The 21,687-nt window shown below is 49.5% G+C and overlaps 1 protein-coding gene and 1 pseudogene across 3 annotated transcripts; both read left to right on the forward strand.

Annotated features, from left to right (window-relative positions):
* The first annotated feature begins 6,997 nt into the window (after positions 1-6,997).
* Positions 6,998-13,269, forward strand: LOC129546330 (sialic acid-binding Ig-like lectin 14; annotated as a pseudogene). The gene is made up of 8 exons (XR_016035785.1): positions 6,998-8,125; positions 8,223-8,602; positions 8,834-9,098; positions 9,265-9,312; positions 10,560-10,622; positions 10,718-10,963; positions 11,770-11,862; positions 12,037-13,269. The product of XR_016035785.1 is annotated as a sialic acid-binding Ig-like lectin 14 (transcript).
* A 2,893-nt stretch (positions 13,270-16,162) lies between these two features.
* Positions 16,163-20,546, forward strand: LOC129546463 (sialic acid-binding Ig-like lectin 14). Of its 2 annotated transcripts, none has more exons than XM_055411455.2 (7): positions 16,163-16,902; positions 16,997-17,374; positions 17,592-17,870; positions 18,037-18,084; positions 19,556-19,801; positions 19,908-20,040; positions 20,311-20,546. In XM_055411455.2, the coding sequence occupies exons 1-7, from the start codon at positions 16,863-16,865 to the stop codon at positions 20,369-20,371; spliced, it is 1,185 nt and encodes a 394-aa protein (XP_055267430.2). In that variant the 5' UTR covers positions 16,163-16,862; the 3' UTR covers positions 20,372-20,546. The 2 variants fall into 2 exon arrangements, with proteins under 2 accessions (XP_055267430.2, XP_055267429.2); XM_055411454.2 differs by having other exon boundaries at positions 16,179-16,902; positions 19,905-20,040.
* Positions 20,547-21,687: the final 1,141 nt, after the last annotated feature.

The following is a 21,687-nucleotide window of genomic DNA, read 5'->3' on the forward strand; positions in this document are numbered from 1 at the left end:
GTCGCAAAGAGCTGGACACAACTGAGCGACTGAAGTGAGCATTCTCAGAACAATGTTTGCACCAAGGCACTGAGCGATACTTCTCTGTTTGGGAATTCCATCATTGGGTAAGATTCTACTTCCCACCACCAAGGACTTAAAGGCTAGATCCTTGCTTTTCCTGAAACTGAGTGACTAGTGTGTAGATGTCTGCACGGAGACTCTATAAAGACCTCAGGAGCTTCCCAAGTGGCTCAGTGCCAAAGAATCCACCTGCCAATGCGGGAGACACAGGTTCAATCCCTGGGTTGGAAAGATCCCCTGGGGTAGGAAATGGCAACCCACTCCAGTATTCTTGCCTGGAAAATCCCATTGACAGAGGAACCTGGCGGGCTACAGGCCATGGGGCTGCAAAAGAGTCAGACACAACTTACTGACTAAACAACAAAGACATCAGGAAGGGTCCTGTGCGCCCTTTGATGGCCTTGGCACTGAACCAGGCTGTCCCTCGGCAAACTTGGCTATGATTCTCCTCTTACTGTTTCCTTGGGTTTTGACCCCTTTTCTAAACTTGGAAGTTTAGCTTTCTCATCGTCTCTGTCAGCTGCCCAGTGTCCTATGAATGAACCCCCTTTTTGCTTAAGTTAACCTGAATTGGTTTCCTTCACAACCAAGAATCCCACAGTGAGAATGTTAAATAGTAATTGTGATTGCTTGCTTAGTCACTCAGTCGTGTCTGACTCTTTGTGACCCCATGGACTGTACCCTGACAGGCTCCTCTGTCCAGGGGATTCTCCAGGCAAAAATACTGGCGGGGGGTTTGCCATGCCCTCCTCCAGGGGATATTCCCAACTCAGGGATCGGACCCAGGTCTCCTGCATTGCAGGCACCACCAGGGGAGCCCAAGAATACTGGAGTGGGTAACCTAACCCTTCTCCAGAGGATCTTCCTGACCCAGAAATGGAACTGGGGTTTCCTGCATTGCAGGCGGATTCTTTACTAGCTGAGCTACCAGAGAATCCCATTAATTGTAATAGTGAGCTAATTGTCTAGTTTCTGACTTAGTTGGAAATAGTCTCTCGTCTGTACACATTCATTAATCCATTCATAAAACACATATTGAAATTCATGAGTTCACTCCTTTATTTCTAGTTCCAACCCAATACCAGTTGGGTCATTCTGGTTTTCTGCCTTCCCACACGTGTAAATCCCTTCTCTGAGAAAGGGAAACCAGTTCTCCATTATCCGTTATGTGTTTACTTATTTGATTCGTTCCTCTTTTTTTTTTTTTTGCAGCCATACAACATGGCACACAGAACCTTACCCCCTGACCAGAGATTGAACCCAAGACCCCCAGCATGGAAGCTCAGAGTTCTAAGCACTGGATCGCCAGTAAATTCCCCTGGTTAGTTTCTCTTGAGTGTAACTTGTTCCCTGTCTCAACCACCATTCATTCCCAGTTTGGTGGTGGACACACAGGGCCTTCACCACTGGACCATGAGGGATGTCCCCAACTTTTCATTCTTTTTTTAAATTTATTTTGAATTGGAGGATAATTGCTTTAGAATGTTCTGTTGGTGTCTGTCATACAACAGTGTGAATCAGCCGTAAGTATACATATGTTCCCTCCCTCTTGAACCTCCCTCCCAACCCCACCCCAACTTTTAATTTTTATCTTTAGTTTACATTGAGTCGGCATCATCTGTTTGTGGACAGTTTGAAATAATTTGATATGATTCTGTCAGTTTATTGTATAGTTACTAATCTATTTAATCCCTGGAGAAGGAAATGGGCACCCATTCCAGTATTCTTGCCTGGAGAATCCCACGAACAAAGGAGCCTGGCGGGCTATAGTCCATGGGGTCGCAGAGAGTCGGACACAACTGAGTGACTGAGCACAACCTATTTAACATATTCATCTCTTCTTGAGAATATTATTATTATTTTGAAATTTACATGGCCCTAAAAGATCATCACCAATCCCCAACTTTCTAGTTTTTAGCAATGAACTGAGCAAAGAATTCTCTGAGTAATTAGCTTCCCCCAGAGCTACCCCTTCTCTCTTACCACTTCCATGCTTGGTTCTTTCTTCTGCACACTGTGTGATTGTACAGACCTTGGAGTCTATGCCAGTGGTTTCCATTTTCTCTGTGCCAAGTACTGTATTTTATGCTCATAAGTACATTTCATTTTCAATTGTCGTTGTTTTTTCCCTGAGCATTTCTAGTTCTGTTTTGATTTTGTTGTCTTCCCATTTTGTTTTTTGCTGTTGTTTAGTCACTAAGTCATGTCCGACTCTTTGCAACCCCATGGACGGTAGCCTGCCAGGCTCCTCTGTCCGTGGGATTTCCAGGCAAGAATGCCTTGCCCAGGCAAGAATGCTGGAGTGGGCTGCATCATTGCTGATAGCTAAAAAGATAATTTTCTTTAATTTCCAAGAAGTGCAAAGCTGCAAAATCCTACCATCTTTTGTCTGAAAAGGTTAATCAATTAAGATACGCTACAGTTTTTTTCATGCTACATTCCTTTTGTATTTCATTATTTGTAAAATGTGGAGGGAGGGATGAATGGGGAGTTTTGGATTAGCAGATGCAAACTACTGTGCATATGGGATAGATGAATGACAGTCTTGTACTGTATCGCATTGGGAACTATATGCAATATCCTGTGATAAACCGTAATAGAAAAGAATAGGAAACATATATATATGTACATATCTGAATCACTTTGCTGTACAATTGAAAATAACACAGCACTGTAAAGCAACTATACTTCAATAAAATTAATTTCTATGAAATTTTATGTTTTGAAAAGGTGTTGAGGGACTTCCCTGGTGGTCCAGTGGCTAAGACTCCGTGGTCCCAATGCCAGGGGCCCAGGTTCAATCCCTGGCCAGGGAACTAGATCCCACATGCACAACTAAAGATCCCAAGTGCAGCAGCTAAGACCTGGAGCAGCCAAATAAATAAATTTATATTTTTTAAAGAATGTGTTGGAGGAAAACTGGAGATCGTGGCCTCCTTGAATTTACCAGTCGAGCCTGCTGATTGCACATCGTCCAGCAGGGGGCAGCCTTGGACTTTGTCTTCGTGCCTCGGCTCGAGCCAATTCCCTCCTGAGAAAGAAAGTTAGAAAGTAAGCCTCTGGCTGGAGGGATTTTTGTTAGATGCGTCAGTGCATCTATTTTTCCAGGAGATGCAAAATTAAGTCCCCACGGTAGCAAAGCAGGTATAAAAATGACTGCAGGAGGCCTGGGGTAGGAAAAACAACAGGGCAAGTGTACTGACAAATGGTACCTGAACTTTGGCCTCTGTGCAGGGGAGACCATAGCACTTGCTGGGAGAATGTGACAGAATAAAGATGGACAGCTCTTTCTCAGCCCAGCTGATGTCTGCCACGTGGGAATGCCAGAGAGTCAACATTTTCAAGAGAATTTAGCCATTCAGAGTGTTGTGAGATGTGTCCAGATGTTAAACTGTGACAGATAAATTTAAAATGTTTTAAAAGCATATGTCAACCCTGAATATTCATTGGAAGGACTGATGCTGAAGCTCCAATACTTTGGCGACCTGATGCGAAGAGCCAAATCACTGGAAAAGACCCTCATGCTGAGAAAGGTTGAGGGCAGGACAAGGGGACAACAGAGGATGGGATGGTTGGATGGCCTCACCGACTCAATGGACATTAGTTTAAGCAAACTCCAGGAGACAGTAGGGCACAAGGGAACCTGGCTTGCTGCAGTCCATGGGTCACAGAGTCGGACACGACTTAGTGACTGAACGACAACAAAGGGACTTCCCTGGTGGTCCAGTGGTTAAGAATCTGCCTTGTGATTCAGGGAACTCAAGTTCAATCCCTGATAGGGGAATTCCAATCCCTGGTCAGAGAATTAAGATCCCCATGCTGCAGGGCAACTAAGCTCGAATGCCACAAGGAAAATTCCTGCTTTACCCAAGTGTCGCAACTGATACAGCCACATAAATAAATAAATGTTAAGAAAATCCTGTATGTAAACTCAATACAATTTGTCATCTAGATTTTTTTTTTTTTTTTTGGTGAGTAGCCCTGGATTCACTGTACTTATGTAGCATGGGCTTTCCATTATACTAAATAGTGAAATACTGAATACTTCCACCTGAGGTCAAGGAAAAGACAAGGATATCCTTCCCAACCACTTCGACTCAACATTGTAATGAAATTACTAGATGGTGCAAGGAAACATGACAAGAATAAAAGGCATAGTGATTGGAAAGGGAGAAGGAAAACCTCATTGTTTCCAATGATGAGATAGTGTACAGAGAAAACAAAATATACAAGCAAACTATTGGAATTAGTATATAAGTTAACAGAGTAGCTTATCCAAAATCAGCATACAGAAATAACTTGTATGTCCATATTAACAATAGCAAAAAGTGAAAGTACAATGCTTTTCTAAAAAAACTCATAAAACTCCACAATGTTTCTAAAAGTAAAACTAGTAAAATAGTTTCAAGACCTCTACACTGAAAACTGGAAAATACTGCAGAGAGAAATTAAAGAAGCCCTAAATAAGAGATCTATCATATTCAGGAACTGGAACATTCAGTATTTTTTAAAAGTCAATACTTCCTCAAGCCAGGACCATAGTTGCTGAGGGCTTTTCTCTCCTGGACCATCTCAGTGTTGAGGAGAGGAGTTAGTTCTTCATTTCTGCGACCATGTTTTTGATTTCTAGCATTTCATTTTGATTCTGTCTTATAGCTTCCGTCTCTGCGACATTCCCATCTGTTTTCCCATGTTGTCTACTTTTAGAACCTTTAGCATAGCTATTTAGTTGCTAAGTCGTGTCTGACTCTTTTGCGACCCCATGAATTGTAGCCCGCTGGGCTCCTCTGTCCATGGGATTTACCAGGCAAGAATACCAAAGTCTGTGGCTTTTCTTCTCTGGAGGACCTTCCACACCCAGGGACGAGTCTCTTGCATTGGCAGGTGGATTCCTTACCACTGAGCCACGAGGGATGTCTCTTAACGCAGTAATCATGGCTATTTTAAATCCCCTGTGTGCTAATTCCAACATCTGGGTCATGTCAGAGTCTTGTTATGATTCTTGGTTTGTCTCCTTAGGCTGTAGTGGTGGTGCTATTGTAATGGACACTTTTTCAGAGAAGTTTTAGGTTCACAGCAAAACTGAGCAGAGAGTGAGGAGAAAGATCTCAGCTGTAACTGCCTGGATTTTCCAGTGTGTCTAGATTTTAGGATGATGCCTTGCTTTGTGATCTCAGTTCTCTGATCGGTCTAAGGAAAGTAATTGATCCCCCAGTTTTTTCACATTTTTCTCATTGTAAGAATAGAAGTGACAACTTTCAAGCAATTTGACCATTAGGACTGAAACCAGAAGTCTCCTGCTATGTTATTTGTGTGTGTGTGTATGGAATATTTTTTATTATTTTTTTGGAGGCTGAACCTTGCCCATTTGCACATTGAGAACATGGTTTTCCTAAACTTTGTTGTTGTTCGGTCACCCAGTAATGTCTGACTTTTTGTAACCCCATGGACTGCATCATGCCAGGCTTCCCTGTCCCTCATTTCCTGGAGCTTGCTCAAATTCATGTCCATTGAGTTGGTGATGCCATCCAACCATATTGTCCTCTGTCGTCCCCTTCTCCTTCTGCCTTCAATCTTCCCAGCATCAGGGTCTTTTTCAACGTGTCGGCTCTTTGCATCAAGTGGCCAAAGTATTGGAGCTTCAGCTTCAGCATCAGTCCTTCCAATGAATTTTCAGGATTGATTGCCTTTAGGATGGACTGGTTTGATCTCCTTGCAGCCCAAGATATTCTTAAGAGTCTTATCCAGCACCACAGTTGGAAAGCATCAATTCTTCAGTGCTCAGCCTTCTTTATGATCCAACTCTCACATCCATACATGACTACTGCCTCTTGAAAAAGGAACTAAGAAACTTTCTAAACTTAACCTCTGAAATATGTTGAAAGTGCTAAGTTCACTATGTCCAGCAGAAGGAGCTCTTGAGCTTCGGTTTCTTCCCCTTTCTCAAGGTGTGATCAGTTCAGTTCAGTTCAGTCGCTCAGTCCTATCCGACTCTGCGCGACCCCATGAATCACAGCGATCAACCGCTGCTAAATCCAGGTGGAGAGAAACACTCAAGCTTGTGAGGTTTTTGTTGTTTTTTTCAGACGCTAAAAACCGCCACCAAAGGGAAGAAATTAACTACTTGAAGATTAGGAGCAGTTAGCCCCCAGACCTTCTGACACCTAAGTATTGATCACCACCAACCGATCAGAGAATTGTGCATGAGCTGATCATACACCCTGGGAAACCCTCCTTCACTTGGCCTTTAAAAATGCTTTGCTGAAACCCTTTGTGGATTTCAGGGGGTTTTGAGCATAGCCACCTATCTCCTTCCATGGCCCTGCAGTAAACTTTTCTCCCTTCAAACTCCGACAAGTTTGGCTTTGTTTGACTTGACTGTTCCTCAGACAGGCGAACTTGTTTTCAGTAACAAGGTTACAGGAAAATTTCCTTTTCTGTTCAAAATCGTGGTCCTTCTTTCTACAGGATGTGGCTTCTAGATGCAACTTCCTTCCAGATAAAAACTGATCTTATCTGTGTTCCCGCCTCTGACAGATGAATCAGAGCGTGGAGTAAGATCGTGACGTAACCACAGGGTGTTACAGAACTGCGTCCTTGGGTTCTCTAATCAAAAGAAATTGATGATAGGCCAGAGGAGAAATTCAGGGCAGGCCTCATTGACACTCTGAGGTGGGGCGAGCTTAAATGGGCGAGGTGGTCCCTTAAATGGGATGGGGGTGGGTGGATCAGTGGGTGGGGCCAGAGGCATGGTTTAGGTGGTCTGCCCATGCCCTCGGTGGTGCTGTGTGCAGGGATGAGGCCCAGCACCCTGTTTTTGCTCCCTACACAGTAGAAGGGGCAGTTAGGCTCTGGTCTTTTTGTATCTCATTGCTCATAATTTGCACCAACTGCAGATGTGTGGAGTTATTTTTAGTCCCTTATAGTTTCTTTGTATTTTGTCACTCTGGGAGACATTTGTCCAGGTACAAGCACTGCCAAAAAGGGTCCTAGGTCCCGTCTATCTCAAGGGCAGGGTCTTGCTTGACCTTCCAGCCTAGTGATGCTTCTGCCCTCCCTGCTAATGACCAGTAACCCCCTAAGGCCGGCGAGGTGGGGGGTGGGGCTGGCTCTGCCCTGGTCTCTGTCCCCCTAGACAGAGTCTGGGAGTGTGTAGAAGCTGTGTGTCCCCAAAGCCTCAGTTGAATGAACAAGTTCTGTCCTAAGCACGTGACACACATGAGCTCATTTAATCAGCATTTCTGCTACCGTCTCCGTTTTTCAGATGAGCAAACTGAGGCACAGAGAGGCAAAGTCACTCTGGGAAAGTTGAACAGGTGGCAGGTGTCTGGGTTCCCAGCTGGGCGCTCTACGCCCTCAGCTTCTGCATTCCAAACGCCCGCGTGCTCAGGTCGGCTTTAACCGTCAACGGCAGGACCAGAATCTGAGCCTGCCTGGGACCAGGGCACTGATGGGGATGGGGACCCAACTCCAAGGGGTCAGGAGGCTCCAGGCTCACGGCAGGGACCGTATCTCAGGGGATCTAGACGCACTTGTCCCTAAAATCTCAGTGTCTCTCCTGGGTCGGGGGCAGCCCTCCATCTCCTGGATGCTCCTGGATGCTCCTGGATGCTCCCAGGCTGGGCTCCTCTCCACACCTGATCGTGAATTTGCTCCTGGACGTCCCAGGGGCTCTGATCCCTGGTGAGCTAGCCAGGTGACCCCCCACCCCAGCCGGTGTAGAAAGCGCGGTACACGGGGAAAAGCGCGGGCAGCAACGGGGCCCTGGGAGTCCCCAGCCTCAGGTTTTAGCCTCACAGTTTGCAGGTACAAATGGGAGAGATGGGGAAACGAGATTTCTCAGTCAGACAGCCCCCACCCCTGGTTTGTGGTACCCAGCTTCCCCTTCCATGGATCTTTAGAGCTCGCTCTCTCTGTCACCCTCTGGCTTCCTGTTGGGGCTTCCTCTTTCCATCGCCACATTCGGGGCGCTTCCCTCCCCAGCAGAGGGACCTGAACCGGCTCTGTGCTGGCGGATGCGACGTGGTGCCCCTGCTGCTGCTGCTGCCCCTGCTCTGGGGGGGTGAGTGGGGGAGGGGTGGGGGCCGGGGGTCACGGCTGGGGGAGGGGGCACGTGTGGGGAGGGGCTGCAGCAGCCTCTGAGCGTCTGTGGCCCCCAGGGTCCCTGCAGGAGCTTCCAGGATTTGAGCTCCGCGTGCAGGAATCGGCGACGGTGGAGGCGTGCATGGACGTCCGCGTGCCCTGCTCCTTCTCCTACCCCTGGTATCCCTGGTATTCCTCTATGGAACCCCTCATCTATTGGTTCCAGGAAGGGGACGGCCCACACAGTGATCCCGTGGCCACCAATGACCCAAACAGACGAGAGAAGCCAGAGACCCGGGCCGATTCCGCCCCGTCAGGGACCCCAGGAACAACGACTGCTCCCTGAGCATCAAAGAGGCCAGGCTGAGCGACGCAGGAGTCTACTACTTCCAAGTGGAGAGAGGACCTAATGTGAAATACAGTTACAGAGAGAAGAAGCTGGATTTTCAGTTGACAGGTATGACAGGGGGCCCAGGAGAGGACCCTGGGATGTGGGGACCTTCCTATTAGAATAGGAACAGGACTGAGGACCCACTCCCTGCTCCAGGTCTTGGAGTTTGAGGGTTCAGGAGAGACCCAGGACGGGGGGTGAGCTGTGGCCATGAGGCACGGGTCCCTCTGAGGGTCCCCCTCCGGGTCCCCACACCCCTGGGGTCCAGGCATCTCCCTCTCTCCTCCTCAACCTCAGCAGAGAAACCCAACATCCAGTTTCTGGAGCCTCTGGAGTCCGGCCGCCCCACACATCTGACCTGCAGCCTGTCGCTAGCCTGTGATGGGCGACACCCTCTCCTGTTCTCCTGGGCGGGAGACGCCCTTGACGATATGGACCCAGGGACCCTCCGCTCCTTGGAGGTCACTCACCCCGAGGCCCCAGGACCACGACACTGACCTCACCTGTCTGGTGACACTCCCGGGAGTATGGATGACCCTGGAGAACCAGCTCAACGTCTCCTGTGAGTGTGGAGGGGCAGCGGGGCCCCTGGGGGTGGTGTTGGCAGGAGGCGGATGGCGTCCCCACATCTCTTTCCAGATGAGATTGGGGGAGTAAAGTCCTGTCCTCTCAGCTGGCTCCTGGGGTGGAGCACTGACGCCTCCCTGCCTCTCCCGTTTTCCTCCCAGATGCTCCACAGTTGGTGACCACGAGAATATCTCAGGAAAGCTTCACAGGTAGGAAGGATGGTCTCTTCTCTGGGGTTGTGATGGGAGCAGGTCTCTGCCAGCTCAGGGCTCAGGGCTTGGAGATGAGATGGTCCCTCACTCCTCTGAACCTGCCTTCCTCTCGCCCCAATGTCTCGCATCCATGGACTATTACTTTTGCCTGCTCCCTTTCCTTTTATTCTGTTTAAAATTTTAGTTTTCACTGCGAGAAAACACACAGACGATCAAAGTTACCATCTTCACCGCTTTTAAGGGTAGAGCCCAGCTGTGGGAAGTCCATCTAGGCAGGGTGTTGTCCAACCCATCCGCAGAGCTCTTCCCAACTGGCAGAACCGAAACGGCAAACCCATCAGACACAGTGTCCCCGTCCCCTCGTGCTTCAGCCCCTGGCCACCAGCTTTCCACTTTTACTGTCTGTGATTTGGATTACTCTAGCTTCTGCATTTTTTTTTTTTTTAAGTTTCTGTCTGTCATCACCTCCTATGATAGGAACCCTCCTTCAGCTCTGATGTCATCATTTTTCAGAGGGACTCGTGTTTCCATTGCCCAGAACTCCACCCTGGACCCCATTCCAACCTCTCTTTACCTTCCTGGGTGGACTCCTCCCATCCTGAGTCTCCACTTGCAGTCGTGCCCCCATCCTAACCCGCCCTGTCCTGTCCCTACTCTGTCCATCCAGAGATGTTCTGCAGGTTTAACCACTTCTTGCTGATGCCTGTCAACTGCACCCTGTCCCTCATTTGACCGGGCTGTGGTTGGACAGCCTTCTACCCATCTCCCTTTCTCACCAGCTACACCCGTGACTCAGGGACTCTGCAGAGCTTCACTGCTCAAATCACTTCCCCCTTTCCATGCCCTTGACCCCGGAGCCAGCTGCAGTCTTGTCCTGGACCCTGGGCCACTGATCAGCCTCCTCTCTCAGCCTCCCGCCTCCTGTCTCATGTGCAGCCCAGGCCCCACTTGGCCCCAGCAGGGTCCTGTGAGAGTCGGCGCCGACGCTGAAGCTTCCCCTCGTCACAGGCTCCTACTGCTTGCCCGTCACCTTGGAGCCCAGCCCAGCGCTCTCAGCCCTGCTGTCCGGGCTCCAGCACATCTGCCCCGCCCTTCTCTCTCCCACTCTTATCGTGTCTCTCTTGCTCCGGGTCCTCTCCGCCGCGATGCAGACCACGTGTCTTTCTCCCCATCTTCCGGGCTGTCTCTCTCTTGGCACATCTTCCCGTGAGCTTCCCACCCACTTCTCTCCCTTCCATCCTCAGATCAGCTCCCATTTCTTCTGGGAGCCTGGAAGGACCACCAGGACTGTTGGCTCATCGGCCTCCGTGAGCTCATCCCTGGGCCTGCATCAGGAAGGGGGCGGAGCGAGGGCGAGACAGCCCTTGGGCTCCACCCACTCATCTGTGCATCTCTCACCCAGATCTGAATGGCACGTCACTGCCCATCCAGGAGGGCCCGTTTCCGCGCCTGGTCTGTGTGGCCGACGGCAACGCCCCTGCCACGCTGAGCTGGCTCTGGGAGGGAAAACCCCCGAGCCCCTCCCAGCGCTCAGCCCCCGGGGTCCTGGAGATTGCCCCTGTTGGGGTCGGAGATGGAGGAGAAGTCACCTGCCGAGCTCAGCACCCACTGGGCTCCCAGCAGGTTTCCTTCAGCCTCTCTGTGCAGAGTGAGTTGCAGGACAGGTTCTGGGGGCCGGCAGCCTGTCTGCAGGTTTTGCTTGCTAAAGCCTCCTTAGTCTTATCTCCTGCTGACTTCACTGAATCAACTTCTCAAGCCTCGAGGCTCTGGGTTTTCTTTCCACCGAACAGCCCAGGACTGTCATATTGAGACACCAAGCCTCCCCTGAAGATACAAGGCCCAGACACATTGGGTCAGCTTCCTTAGGGTGGGAAGGTTCCCTGGGACTGGGAGAGGAGAGAGCGAGGCCAGTAGATCCTGGGAAGGAAGGAACAGGAGACCCTAGCTTCCCCCATCTTTCCCTCTGCTTTCCTGCAAAGCCCTCAAGATTCTGCAGAACACCTCGTCCCTTCTCATCTGGAAGGGCCAGGCCCTGCAGCTGCTCTGTGTTGCTGACAGCAACCCCCCTGCACAGCTGAGCTGGTTTCAGGGGTCCACAGCCCTGGAGGCTACCCCCATCTCCAGCACAGGGGTCTTGGAGATACCCCAAGTAGGGGCTGGAGATGAAGGAGAAGTCACCTGCCGAGCTCAGCACCCACTGGGCTCCCAGCAAGTTTCCTTCAGCCTCTCTGTGCAGGACAGGTGCTCGAGGCAAACAGCCTGGGCAAGTGTGTGCCTTTGGGAGGGCTGGGTCTGGGGACTGAGCGTGCCCTCCCCAGAAGGCCCCTCTTCCTGAAGCTGTGAGACTGAGGAGCAGCAGGGCTCCTGGCCCCTGGTCCTCACCCTGATCAGAGGGGCCCTCATGGGGGCTGGCTTCCTCCTCACCTATGGCCTCACCTGGACCTACTACACCAGGTGAGCACACCTGTCCCCCTGCGGGGAAGTCCGGGGAATGGCTCTGGAGTTGTTGGTTGGTCTGGATGGTCCTGTCCTGCCTGGAGCTAAACTGTGAGTCTCCAGGGATGTCCGTGTTGGTCCTGTAGCTAAGACTCCAGGTTTCCCCTGCAGGGGGCAGGGTTTGGATCCCGGGTTGGGGACTAAGATCCCACCTGCCTTGAGGCAGAGCCCAGAATGAATGAAAAGGGTCTGACTCTCTGACCTGAGACTCTGTTGGCTCTGCAGGTATGGCAGCCACTAGGGAGCTGGGCTGAGGGATGTGGCTGAGCCTTGCTCCCTGTCATGACGAGATTCACCTGAGGATGCAGAGCCCAGAGGACAGACGTGGGGACATCACTGGGTGCTTCTCCCTGGAAACCTTCCAGTCAAACCCTGTGTTATTTGCATCCATGAGCTATTGTTTGTGGTGATGACTGAGTGCCAACAGGAGGATTCAATCCCATTGAAAGGAGACTTTCTGACTTACCTCACTTAGTGTGAGATTATCCATGTTTTTATATCAATAATTCATTGTTGGTTTTGCTATGGTTTTTGTCTCGAAAGTGGTATTTTATGTATGACTGTTCCTCCAGTTATGTATGAACCCTAAAATATGATGACATTACATTTGTTTCCATGTTTTGGCTCTTTCAACATATCGCTGATATGAATGTTGTGATGAAAATAGGAAGGCTAGCAAGTTTTCCTGGTGGATATGGAACTGCTTTGTTGTAAGTTTGGCATATATTCAGTTCTGGAAGGTACCTTCAAAGGGTTCTCTTGAGTGGTCAAGTGAATTTCCATGCCCTCATCGTATTGGAGGGTTCTGAGCTGTCTGTATCCTCAGCAGCACTTGTATTAGCACCAGGCTCAGTTTTCAGCCCTGCCTTCCACGGTGGCAGTGTCTCCACACCTTTTTATTTCCTTTACGTGCAATGTTATATTGAGCTATTTGAATATCTTCTTTTGTGAAATTCCTGATTGAGTTTTTGCCCATTTGAAAATAAAAACTGGGCAATCTTTTTCTTATTGAGTTCTTTGTTCTGGGTGTGATTTTTTTAAATTAAAGTATAATTGATGTATAATGTCATGTCAGTGTCACAGTATAGCAAAGTGATTCAGTTATATATGTATATTTCTCTCCGACTCATTTCCACTATAAATTATTACAAGATACTGAGTAGAGTTCCCTGTGCTATACAGCCCGTTTTTTTTTGGTTATCTATTTTATACACAGTTGTGTGTATATGTCAACCCCAATCTCTCAATTTACCCTCCTTATTTTAAAAGTGTTTATTCTTTAAGAAACAAAGATGTAAACATATATCCAGATAAATATAAAACCAATATTCGTTTGTTCTCACAACTTGTTCCTGGGAGTGTCTCAAATGTATTATGTTTATTGTCATATTTAGGAAATCCACTACAATACTGTAAAGTAATTAGCCTCCAATTAAATAAACTTTTTAAAAAAGGAGATCTTCACTTTGACAAAATACAACATCCATTTATGATAAAAACTCTCCAGAAAGTGGGAATAGAAGGGACATATCTCAACATAATAAAAGCTATATACGACAAACCCATAGCAAACATTATCCTCAATGGTGAAAAACTGAAAGCATTTCCCCTAAAGTCAGGAACAAGACAAGGGTGCCCACTCTCACCACTACTATTCAACATAGTTCTGGAAGTTTTGGCTACAGCAATCAGAGCAGAAAAAGACATAAAAGGAATACAAATTGGAAAAGAAGAAGTAAAACTTTCACTGTTCGCTGATGACATGATCCTCTACACAGAAAACCCTAAAGACTCTACCAGAAAACTACTAGAGCTAATCAATGAATACAGTAAAGTTGCAGGATATAAAATCAACACACAGAAATCCCTTGCATTCCTATACACTAATAATGAGAAAATAGAAAGAGAAATTAAAGAAACTATTCCATTCACTGTTGCAACGAAAAGAATTAAATACTTAGGAATATATCTACCTAAGGAAACAAAAGACTTGTACATAGAAAACTACAAAACACTAGTGAAAGTAATCAAAGAGGACACTAATAGATGGAGAAATATACCGTGTTCGTGGATTGGAAGAATAAATATTGTGAAAATGAGTATACTACCCAAAGTAATTTATACATTCAATGCAATCCCTATCAAGCTACCAACGATATTTTTCACAGAATTAGAACAAATAATCTCACAGTTTGTATGGAAATACAAAAAACCTCGAATAGCCAAAGCAATCTTGAAGAAGAAAAATGGAACTGGAGGAATTAACCTGCCAGACTTCAGGCTCTACTACAAAGCCACAGTCATCAAGACAGTATGGTACTGGCATAAAGACAGAAATATAGATCAATGGAACAAAATAGAAAGCCCAGAGATAAACCCACGCACCTATGGACACCTTATCTTTGACAAAGGAGGCAAGAATATAAAATGGACAAAAGACAGTCTCTTTAACAAGTGGTGCTGGGAAAACTGGTCAGCCACTTGTAAAAGAATGAAATTAGAACACTTCCTAACACCATACACAAAAATAAACTCAAAATGGATTAGAGAGCTAAATGTAAGACCAGAAACTATAAAACTCCTAGAGGAGAACGTAGGCAAAACACTCTCTGACATAAATCACAGCAGGATCCTCCAAGACCCACCTCCCAGAATATTGGAAATAAAAGCAAAAATAAACAAATGGGACCTAATTAAAATCAAAAGCTTCTGCACAGCAAAAGAAACTCTAAGCAAGGTGAAAAGACAGCCTTCAGAATGGGAGAAAATAATAGCAAATGAAGCAACTGATAAAGGATTAATCTCCAAAATATACAAGCAGCTCCTGCAGCTCAATTCCAGAAAACTAAGTGACCCAATCAAAAAATGGGCCAAAGAACTAAACAGACATTTCTCCAAAGAAGACATTAAGATGGCTAACAAACACATGAAAAAATGCTCAACATCCCTCATAATCAGAGAAATGCAAATCAAAACCACAATGAGATTCCATTTCACACCAGTCAGAATGGCTGCTATCCAAAACTCTACATGCAATAAATGCTGGAGAGGGTGTGGAGAGAAAGGAACCCTCTTACACTGTTGGTGGGAATGCAAACTAGTACAGCCACTTTGGAGAACAGTGTGGAGATTCCTCAAAAAACTGGAAATAGAACTGCCATATGATCCAGCAATTGCACTCCTGGGCATACACACCGAGGAAACCAGAATTGAAAGAGACATGTGTACTCCAATGTTCATTGCAGCACTGTTTATAATAGCCAGGACATGGAAGCAACCTAGATGTCCATCTGCAGATGAATGGATAAGAAAGCTTTGGTACATATACACAATGGAGTATTTTTCAGCCATCAAGAAAAATGCATTTGAATCAGTTTTAATGAGGTGGATGAAATTGGAGCCAATTATACAGAGTGAAGTAAGCCAGAAAGAAAAACATCAATATAGTATACTGACGCATATATATGGAATTTAGAAAGATGGAAACCTGAAACCTGTGTACGAGACTGCAAAAGAGACATAGACATATAGAACAGTCTTTGGGACTCTGTGGGAGAGGGTGAAGGTGGGATGATTGGGGAGAATGGCATTGTAGCATGTATATTAGCATATGTGACCAGTCCAGGCTCGACGCATGATGCAGGATGCCTGGGGCTGGTGCATGGGAATGACATGGGGGGAGGATATGGGGAGGAGGGAGGTGGGAGGGGGGTTCGGGAGGGAGAGCACATGTACACCCGGGGCGGATTCATGTCAATGTATCGCAAAACCAACCAATATATTAATGAAAGGTAATTTGCCTCCAATAAAATAAATTTAAAAAAAAAAAAAAAAAGGAGATCTTCATGGAATTTCTCCCTTAAAGAACAGTAGCGTTACAGGTTGTCTCCACACGTGACCCGAGCCCTTCCTGTGGCTGTGAAAACAAGGCTGTGAAGCTTGTTGTGGTCGTTCAGTCTCTCAGCTGTGCCCGACTCTTGGCGACCTCATGAACTGCAGCAGGAGGGCGTCCCTGTCCTTCACTATCTTCTGGAGACTGCTCAAACTCACGTGCATTGAGTTGGTGATGCCATCCAACCATCTCGTCCTCTGTCGTCCCCTTCTCCTCCGGCCTTCTATCTTTCCCAGCATCAGGGTCTTTTTCAGCATCTGGGTCTTTTCCAATGAGTCGACTCTTCACATCAGATGGCCAAAGTGTTGGAGCTTCAGCTTCAGTGTCAGTCCTTCCAATGACTATTCAGGGTTGATTTCTTTTGGGATTGCCTGGTTGGATCTCCTTGCAGTCCAAGGGACTCTCAACAGTCTTCTCCAACAGCACAGTTTGAAAGTATCACTTCTTCCGCGCTCAGCCTTCTTCAAGGTGAAGAGAGAGTGAGGGGTCCTGAATTGTGTTTCGGGTAAAATCTAGCCTAGGGTCCCCAGTTATGGGGCAAGGGTCTCCCTTCACCCACTCCGTTTTTCATGGTCTTTTGGCCCAGGGCTGGCCCCACAGACCCTGAGATTCAGTACGACCCACAGCCCCGTTTGCCACGTTATGAAAACCCTTCAGGGCAAAGGAGCTTTTCAACTTCAGCTTTCTTGCCACGCTTCCACCCTCTACCACATTTGGGTCAGGAAGCTTGCTTTTTGCCCCCAGTGGAACGTGTTTGAGAAAGTTTTCAATATCTTTTCCGGGAAGTCTTGTTTTTCTGCTGTAGGGTGGACCCGACCTTGTTTCTCTTTTCTCGTTGCGCTGCCGCCGGCTGGGCGACCCACGGTGGACGCGAACATCATCGGGAAGGCGATCACGTCAGAGCCACGTGCTGGGAAGCCTCTGGGACTCTGGGGGCCCCATGATCACTCCCTGCGGTGTAGGGGGGGGAATAGGGAGGCGGTGGGGGGTGGGGGGGCGTGACGTTGCAGCCCCCACCCCAACCCCACAGCCTTTAGCCTCCCAGTTTCCCTTCTGTTCTGGCAGCAACTGACTTCCTGTTGGGGCTTCCTAGTTTCCACCCTGCATTCGGGGCACTACCTTCCGCGACAGAGACACTTGGACCCCGGGGGACGCGGACATGGTGCCCCTGCTGCTCCTGCTGCCCCTGCTGTGGGGGGGTGAGCGGCCGCGGGAGGAGGGGGTCACGGGTGGGGGTGGGGCGGCTCCGGTGGGGAGGGGGCTGCGGCTGCAGCTCAGCCTCCGTGTCCGCAGAATCCCTGCAGGAGAATCCAGGGTACAGGCTCCAAGTGCAGGAATCCCTGACGCTGCAGGCGGGCCTTGGCGTCCTCGTGCCCTGCTCCTTCTCCTACCCCTGGAGCTCCTGGTATTCCTCTATGGAACCCTTCATCTATTGGTTCCGGGAAGGGGACGACCCACACAGTGATCCCGTGGCCACCAACAACCCGAAGAGGCGAGTGAGGATGGAGACCCGGGGCCGATTCCACCTCCTTGGGGATCCCAGCGACAAGGACTGCTCCCTGAGCATCAGAGACACCAGGATGAGTGATGCAGGAGTCTACTATTTCCGGGTGGAGAGAGACAACGTGAAATACAGTTACAGAGATAAGAAGCTGGCTTTGCAGGTGACAGGTATGGCAGGAGCCCGGGAGAGGGCCCTGGGATGTGGGGACCTTCCTGTTAGAACAGGAGCAGGACTGAGGACCACCCCAGGTCTTGGGATGTGTGGGTGCAGAAGAGCCCCAGGACTGGGGGTGAGCTGTGGCCCTTAGCACGGGTCCCTCTGAGGGTCCCCCTCTGGGTCTCCACACCCCCATGGGGCCCAGGCATCTCCCTCTCTCTTCCTCAGCCCCACCAGGGAAACCCTACATCCAGTTTCCGGAGCCTCTGGAGGCTGGTCGCCCCACAAACCTGACCTGCAGCCTGTCGCTAGCATCTGGTGGGGGACACCCTCTCCTGTTCTCCTGGGTGGGGGAGGCGGTTGATACCATGGACCCAGGGACCCTCCATTCCTCGGAGCTCACCCTCACCCCGAGGCCCCAGGACCACGGCACCAACCTCACCTGTCAGATGACACTCCAAGGATCTCAGGTGACCCTGGAGACAACCATCCAGCTCAACGTCTCCTGTGAGTGTGGAGGGGCAGCGGGGCCCCTGGGGGTGGTGTTGGCAGGAGGCGGATGGCGTCCCCGCATCCCTTTCCAGATGAGATTGGGGGAGTAAAGTCCTGTCCTCTCAGCTGGCTCCTGGGGTGGAGCACTGACGCCTCCCTGCCTCTCCCGTTTTCCTCCCAGATGCTCCACAGTTGGTGACCACAAGAATATCTCAGGAAAGCGTCACAGGTAGGAAGGATAGTCTCTCCTCTGGGGCTGTGATGGGAGCAGGTCTCTGCCAGCTCAGGGCTCAGGGCTTGGAGATGAGATGGTCCCTCACTCCTCTGAACCTGCCTTCCTCTCGCCCCAATGTCTCTCATCCATGGACTATTACTTTTGCCTGCTCCCTTTCCTTTTATTCTGTTTAAAATTTTAGTTTTCACTGCGAGAAAACACACAGATGATCAAAGTTACCATCTTCACCGCTTTTAAGGGTAGAGCCCAGCCGTGGGAAGGCCATCTAGGCAGGGTGTTGTGCAACCCATCCACACAGCCCAGTCCATTTTGCAGAATCGAAACTAGAAACCCATCAGATATAGCCTCCCCACCCCTTCCCACTTTCAGCCCCTGGGAGCCAGCATTCCACATTTTATCTCTGTGATTTGTATTACTGTGTACGTTCTGCTCTTTGTAAAAATGTTTTCTGTCTGTCCTCATCTCCTATGATCTGCACCATCTTTCAGCTCTGATTTCACCATCTTTGCCAGGAGCCACCCCTGTTTCCTGGGCTTCCCTGGTGGCTCAGACAGTAAAAATCTACCTGAAATGCAGGAGATGCTGGAGAAGTGGGTTGGAACCCTGGGTGGGGATGATCCCCTGGAGCAGGAAATGGCAACCCACTCTAGTATTCTTACCTGGAAAATTCCATGGACAGAGGAGCCTGGCAGCTTACAGATGATAGGGTCCCAAAGAGTCAGGCATGACTTGACTGAGCACGCACAGAACCACTTCTTGCTGATGCCTGTCAACTGCACCCTGTCCCCCATTTGACCGGGCTGTGGTTGGACAGCCTTCTACCCATCTCCCTTTCTCACCAGCTACACCCGTGACTCAGGGACTCTGCAGAGCTTCACTGCTCAAATCACTTCCCCCTTTCCATGCCCTTGGCCCCAGAGCCAGCTGCAGTCTTGTGCTGGACCCTGGGCCACTGATCAGCCTCCTCCCTCAGCCTCTCGCCTCCTGTCTCGTGTGCAGCCCAGGCCCCACTTGGCCCCAGCAGGGTCCTGTGAGAGTCGGCGCCGACGCTGAAGCTTCCCCTCGTCACAGGCTCCTACTGCTTGCCCGTCACCTTGGAGCCCAGCCCAGCGCTCTCAGCCCTGCTGTCCGGGCTCCAGCACATCTGCCCCGCCCTTCTCTCTCCCACTCTTATCGTGTCTCTCTTGCTCCGGGTCCTCTCCGCCGCGATGCAGACCACGTGTCTTTCTCCCCATCTTCCGGGCTGTCTCTCTCTTGGCACATCTTCCCGTGAGCTTCCCACCCACTTCTCTCCCTTCCATCCTCAGATCAGCTCCCATTTCTTCTGGGAGCCTGGAAGGACCACCAGGACTGTTGGCTCATCGGCCTCCGTGAGCTCATCCCTGGGCCTGCATCAGGAAGGGGGCGGAGCGAGGGCGAGACAGCCCTTGGGCTCCACCCACTCATCTGTGCATCTCTCACCCAGATCTGAATGGCACGTCACTGCCCATCCAGGAGGGCCCGTTTCCGCGCCTGGTCTGTGTGGCCGACGGCAACGCCCCTGCCACGCTGAGCTGGCTCTGGGAGGGAAAACCCCCGAGCCCCTCCCAGCGCTCAGCCCCCGGGGTCCTGGAGATTGCCCCTGTTGGGGTCGGAGATGGAGGAGAAGTCACCTGCCGAGCTCAGCACCCACTGGGCTCCCAGCAGGTTTCCTTCAGCCTCTCTGTGCAGAGTGAGTTGCAGGACAGGTTCTGGGGGCCGGCAGCCTGGGCAGGTGTCTGCCTTTGGGAGGGCTGGGTCTGGGGACGGAGCTTCACCCACTCTCCCCTCCCCAGAAGGCCCCCCTCCCTGCAGCTGTGAGACTGAGGAGCAGCAGGGCTCCTGGCCCCTGGTCCTCACCCTGATCAGAGGGGCCCTCATGGGGGCTGGCTTCCTCCTCACCTATGGCCTCACCTGGACCTACTATACCAGGTGAGCACACCTGTTCCCCTGCGGGGAAGTCCAGGGAATGGCTCTAGAGTTGTCGGTGGGGCTGAGTGGTCCTGTCCTGCCTGGAACTAAACTGTATGACTCTCCAGGGACTTCCGTGTCGGTCCAGTGGCTGAGCTTGCGAGTTTCCCCTGCAGGGGGAAGGGGTTCGATCCCGGGTTGGGGAACTAAGATCGCAGATACCTTGAGGCAGAGCCCAGAATGAATGAAATGGGTCTGACTCTCTGACCTGAGACTCTGTTGGCTCTGCAGGTGTGGTGGCCACCAGGGAGCTGGCCTGAGGGGTGTGGCCAAGCCTCGCTCCCTGTTATGACGAGATTCACCTGAGGATGCAGAGCCCAGAGGACAGACGTCGGGACATCAATGTCTGCTTCTCCCTGGAAACTCTTGACTCCAAATCTGTCTCATATCCACCCAGGGGTTTTAACCTTTTCATCTGTAGAGGTGACTGTGTGATGACACAAAGAGTAAATTCCATTGAAAAGAGACTTTTATTACTTTCATTTTCCAATAATTCATGGTCCCTCATCGGGGCAGGGCCCGGGGGAAGCACCAGGTTGTGCTCAAGAAGCAGGAGCAGGCGTGGGGAAGGCTTTCTTTGAGTTTCCACGGGAGAGACAGGCTTGCTGCTATTGTTCAATTCTCAGTTGTGTTTGACTCTTTACAGAGCAGCATGCCAGGCTTCCATGTCCTTCACCATCTCTCAGAGCTTGCTCAGACTCTTTTTCGTTGAGTTGGTGATGCCATCCAACCATGTCTTCCCCTTCTTCTTCTGCCTTCAATCTTTCCCAGCCTCAGGGCCTTTTCTAATGAATTGACTCTTGGCCTCAGGTGGCCAAAGTATTGGAGTTTCAGCTTCAGCATCAGTCCTTCCAATGAATATTCAGGATTGATTTCCTTTAGGATGGACTGGTGGGATTTCCTTGCGGTCCAAGGGACTTTCAAGAATCTTATCCAACACCACAGTTCAAAAGTATCAATTCTTTGTGCCCAGCTTTCTTTATAGTCCAGCTTTCACATCCATACATGACTACTGAAAAGAACGCAGCTTTGACTAGATGGATCTTTATCAGCAAAATAATGTCTCTGCTTTTCAATATTCTGTATAGCTTTGGAAGGAAATATAGCCTTTTGTTTTTCAAGGATCAAGCATCTTTTAATTTCATGGCTGCAGTCACCATCTGCAGTGATTTTGGAGCCCAGAAAAATAAAGTCTGTCACTGTTTCCATTGTTTCTCCATCTATTTGCCATGAAGTGATGGGACTGGATGCCATGATCTTAGTTTTTTGAATGTTGACTTTTAAGCCAGCTTTTTCACTCTCCTCTTTCACTTTCGTGTAGAGGCTCTTTAGTTCCTACTCTATTTCTGCCATAAGGGTGGTGTCATCTGCATATTTGAGGTTATTGATATTTGTCCCGGAAATCTTGATTCCAGATTGTGCCTCGCCAAGTCTGTCATTTTGCATAATGTACTCTGCATATAAATTAAATAAGCAGGGTGACAATATACAGCCTTGATGTACTCCTTTCCCAGTTTTGTACCAGTCTATTGTTCCATGTCTGGTTCTAACTGTTGGTTCTTGACCTGCAAACACATTTTGTAGGAGGCAGGTAAGGTGGTCTGGTAT

Source organism: Moschus berezovskii, chromosome 22 (genome assembly GCF_049115385.1).
Source record: "Moschus berezovskii isolate FMDL1 chromosome 22, NW_MosBer_1.0, whole genome shotgun sequence".
NCBI lineage: Eukaryota > Metazoa > Chordata > Mammalia > Artiodactyla > Moschidae > Moschus > Moschus berezovskii.